The sequence below is a fragment of the Manis pentadactyla genome, chromosome 9 (assembly GCF_030020395.1).
Source record: "Manis pentadactyla isolate mManPen7 chromosome 9, mManPen7.hap1, whole genome shotgun sequence".
Taxonomy (NCBI): Eukaryota; Metazoa; Chordata; class Mammalia; order Pholidota; family Manidae; genus Manis; species Manis pentadactyla.
The window spans coordinates 43357682-43362300 of NC_080027.1; the positions used below are offsets into that span (position 1 = coordinate 43357682).

The following is a 4619-nucleotide window of genomic DNA, read 5'->3' on the forward strand; positions in this document are numbered from 1 at the left end:
CTGCCCTCTGTGTACTTGTCCAGGACAAAACCCAGCCCTGGAGTGCGAGTGGACCTATGTATGTGATAGGGGTGGACCTGACTTAATTAGGTGAACCTTTAAAAGAGACAAGAAGCAGCAGAGAGATTCTCCTGCTGAATTAGAAGAGGCAAGATATCATGTACCACATGGCTAGGACTGAGGGTAGTCTCTAGGACCTAAGAGTAACCTCTAGTCTATAGCCAGCAAGAAAACAGAGACCTCAATCCTATACTACAGGGAGCTCAATTTTGCCAACAATCTGAATGAGTCTGGAAGAGGACCCCAAGCTCTAGATGAGAACACAGTCCTGGCTGAAACTTCAGTTTTAGCCTTGTGAGATCCTGAACAGAAGTCCTGCTTATGCCATGCTCAGACTTACCAGAAAGTGAGATAATGAATGCATCTTGCTTTGAATCATGAATTTGTGCTAGTTTTTATGCAGCAATAGACAACTAATGCAACAGAGTATGTTTCAATCCAAAAACAAGCCAGATTTCAACTATTTTTATGAATAATTAAAGTGGGAAATGAGGCTAGACAAATATTCAATGAATTATTGGTGAGTGGAAGGAGATATATGCAACAGCAAGGTAGAGTTAATAAGAAGGAAGTTGGAATATTTATATACTGTGGTTACGGTATGAACGGAAGGGAATAGAAATTTTGTAAAACAAGAAAGAAGGTAAAATTTTGGGGGTGATGAGTTTGTTCTCCTCAGTTTTTGTCCCTGTCACACCAAAGAAATGAAGGGCAGAGACACAGTAGTGAAGCAGAATGAAAGTTTTATTTGAATACACTCTAAGGGAGGAACGAGTTAGAGTCAAGACAGATAAAGCCAGGTTTACTTAATAAAGCAGAGAGGAAGGAAAAACAGGAAGGAAAGGGAAACTTACTGAATTGCTGCCCAGCATAGGGCATAATGCCTTGCCAATTCCTAAAGCCAGTGTTGCCTGCTGTCCAGGTCCACTTGAATCTGCATGGCATGGGAACTAAGTTCCTACCACCCCAGGATTTGGGAGAGCTGCAGAGCACTGAGTGGAGTGAGATTGTGTTCTGAGAACTTCCTAAAGGCAAAGAAAAGAGATTTTCAGGAAGGCAGCTAAGGAGCATGATTGTATATCTGTGGTTCCATCCGGGTCACCCAGGCTACAGAAACTTGCAAACCTGAATCAGAGCTGTCAATAACCCCTCCCTACTTATCTGGAGTTGGACAAAGAGAGTGAAGACTTGTGCTTAAAGTCTGGAAAATGAAATGGAATAGCAAAGTGACAAAGATACCGCTGTAAGAGAACAGAGACAAAATGTAGTAAGTTGAGCAGTAAGAAGTCTTTTATAAATACACACTCTGAGGTGCGAGCAACCTCAGAGAGGAGGAGGCACACCCAAAAGCTAGGATTCTATCTTTTAAGGAGTTTCAAGAATTGGATAAAGGTAAAAGGTTGAGGGCATAGAGTTGTCAAGTGGTCTCATGATATCTATCTCTGGTGAGAGACAATATGTCATTGCCTATAGCCAGTCCTCTAGGTAATTCTGTAGGGCAAACCTTTTATTCCTCTTTAAGATAGTGGCCACTCCCAAGTATTGGGAACACATCAGTTAACTGCTTGCCTTGCCTTAAGAGAAGTCCCTCCTGTTCTTATGCCAATCTCGGTATTTTTTAGGAAAATTAATTACTATGCTTGTCCCATGTCTCTGCCCTATCTTACCTGCATTAGCTAGGGCAAGTTGCAAGGTCAGCCCAAATACAGAGCATGTGGAATAAACTCACATTGCAAAGGGAGTTAACTCTGTGAATTTTTTTCTGGCTCTCTGGCTTTATCTGATTAACTCCCTGAGTTCTTTGTGAGCTTCACCTTTCTTTCATTCCACTCATATCTGTCTTCCTGCCTAACAAAATTATGGGAGTTATTTCCCAGAGCAGAAAGATATACATACATACGTAAGTACACACACACACACACACATACACACACACACACACACACACACACACACACACACACACACACACACACACACACACACATTCCTTTCTGAGTGTTTAGAAAACTTCCACATTCCTTACACTTTTGAGAATAATTCCTAACTGGATCTCTTTTACCTTCAAACACTACTTTTAGCACATATCTTACATGTTAGTGACCATTCTTAAATATTTGAAAATAAATACCTTTTGACATGCTTTGAATATCTTTCATGGCAATTTTCCCCTATTAACCCCCACATGAACAGTCTTCACTTACTCAGAGAAGCCTTTCTTGGCTCTTCTGACTTTCTAATATATGCAACTTCGGTGATTCAAGCACAGACTAACTATTGTCTACATTGCTCTGCATTTTATTTGTTTGCTTACACACTTGTTTTCCTAACTATCCTATCTTTTCTTAAATATCTCTGAGGGAAGGTGCTATACCTAATTTGGTTCTGTGTCCCTGTAGTCTGGGTTACCATGTGCACTCAGTAATTTAATCTTAAATGAAACTAATATCCTAAATGATTAAGAAGCTAGGTGATAGTGTTGTTTTTGGAAAGGAGCAAGAGTTCTTTTTCTTCTGAATCAGGAAAAATGAAGAAAGAATGAGAGAATTATAGGTATGGAAGAAGGGACCACATGAAGAAGATAATGACCAGTAGGCACTGGGTAAATTAAACTTACATGGTACTTTCACATTTTCTCTCAGCTGCCCTGTAATGAGACAGGTGGGTAGTGGGTATAGGAATAAAAGTAAGAAAAGGAGGGGAGAGACATGTTTCTTAATTTTTTACCTTTAATTTTTCTTTTTAAGTGCTAATAGCTAAAATTCATGAAATTTTCCCACAGTGAGTTAATCTGCTGAGTTTCCTCATATATTATCTAACTTAATCCTCATAAGTAATCCTAGCAGCATATATATATATATATATATATATATATAAATGATATATATATATATATATAATCATTTCTTTGAGCTACAGAAATTCAGCACTTTCAGTTTAGTTACTAGTCATGTGGTTACTTAGTTCATAAACAGATTAGCCTATACTTGAACCCAATCAAAGTTTAGAATATTCAATCCTAAAAAATTGCCTTGGCATGCAAGATAGAAACTCATATCAATCTATCCATAATACATACATTGTAGACCTATGTACTCAAGTAGTTTAGTTTGTTATTGTCTTCATCTCTCATGTGTGAAGGGAGGATTTCTTTTTGGGCATCCAGAAGCTGACATAATTCATTTACTTTGTCAGAATTACTATACATTGTTTCCTATTTGTCTAATAAGTCATACACCCTTTGGATACATTTCAACAAATTTTTATTAATTTTCTACCACATGAAGTCAGGCGGTGATGGACACAAATCCCGATCACATCACTTAACAGACATATGAACTTAAATAGATGGGACATTGTTCCATTGTTTTGTTAACAAGTCTTGCATCCTCATGTAATTGTTCATTTCCTTTTTTCTGTTTCTTGGTTTGTGGTGGCCTTAGTTTTATTTATTTTTTAACCAGTTTATATGAAGCCTTTATAGTTTAGTATGGAAATTTAATTTTATAAAAGTTTACTTAGTGAAATAATTATTTTCATCTTGAATTCAAAGTAGATGCAATTTATACATAAAGAACACTCAGCTTAAGATTCTGCATTTTGAGTTCAACATGTCAACTTTGCAGAATACATCTTCTTCCATTATTTTCCTGCTAACTGGTGTTCCTGGGCTGGAAGACTTCCACACCTGGATCTCCATCCCCTTCTGCCTTCTCTACATAACTGCTCTCTCAGGAAACAGCATGATTCTCTTTGCCATTGTCACTCAGCCCAGCCTCCACAAACCCATGTATTATTTTCTCTCCATGCTGTCCACCACTGACCTTGGCCTGTCCATATCCACCCTGATCACCATGTTGGGTGTATTCTGGTTCAATGCCAGGGAGATCAGCTTTAACGCCTGCTCATCACAGATGTTTTTCATTCAACTCTTCACTGTCATGGAATCCTCAGTGCTGTTGGCCATGGCCTTCGATCGTTTTGTGGCCATCTCTAATCCTCTTCGGTATGCCTCCATTTTAACTGACCTTAAAATAGCACAGATTGGAGTAGCAATCATCACCAGGGGGACGTTTGTACAAATACCTATGCAGGTGCTTCTTAAGCGCCTATCATTCTGCCACAGCCACGTGCTCCACCACTCCTACTGCTTCCACCCTGATGTGATGAAGCTGTCGTGCACAGACACCAGGGTCAATAGTGCAATTGGGTTGACTGCCCTGATCACAACTGCTGGGGTGGACTTGATCTTCATTGTCCTTTCTTATCTTTTGATCATTAAGACTGTCCTCAGCATTGCATCCCCAGAAGAGAGGAAGAAAGCCTTTGGCACATGTGTCTCCCATATTGGGGCTGTTGCTGTATTTTACATTCCATTGATCAGTCTGTCCTTTGTCCACAGATTTGGGAAGCGTGCTCCACCTTATGTGCATACTCTGATTGCCAATGCTTACCTGCTAATCCCCCCTGTGATGAACCCCATCATCTATAGTGTGAAGACCAAACAGATCCGCAGGGCTGTGGTGAAACTTCTCCACCCCAGTGCTACAAAGAACTAG

The 4619-nt window shown here is 39.6% G+C and overlaps 1 protein-coding gene across 1 annotated transcript; it reads left to right on the forward strand.

The window, feature by feature from the left end:
* The first annotated feature begins 3671 nt into the window (after positions 1-3671).
* On the forward strand, positions 3672-4619 carry LOC118912144 (olfactory receptor 51F2-like). The gene has a single exon (XM_036884943.2). The coding sequence runs from the start codon at positions 3672-3674 to the stop codon at positions 4617-4619; it is 948 nt and encodes a 315-aa protein (XP_036740838.1).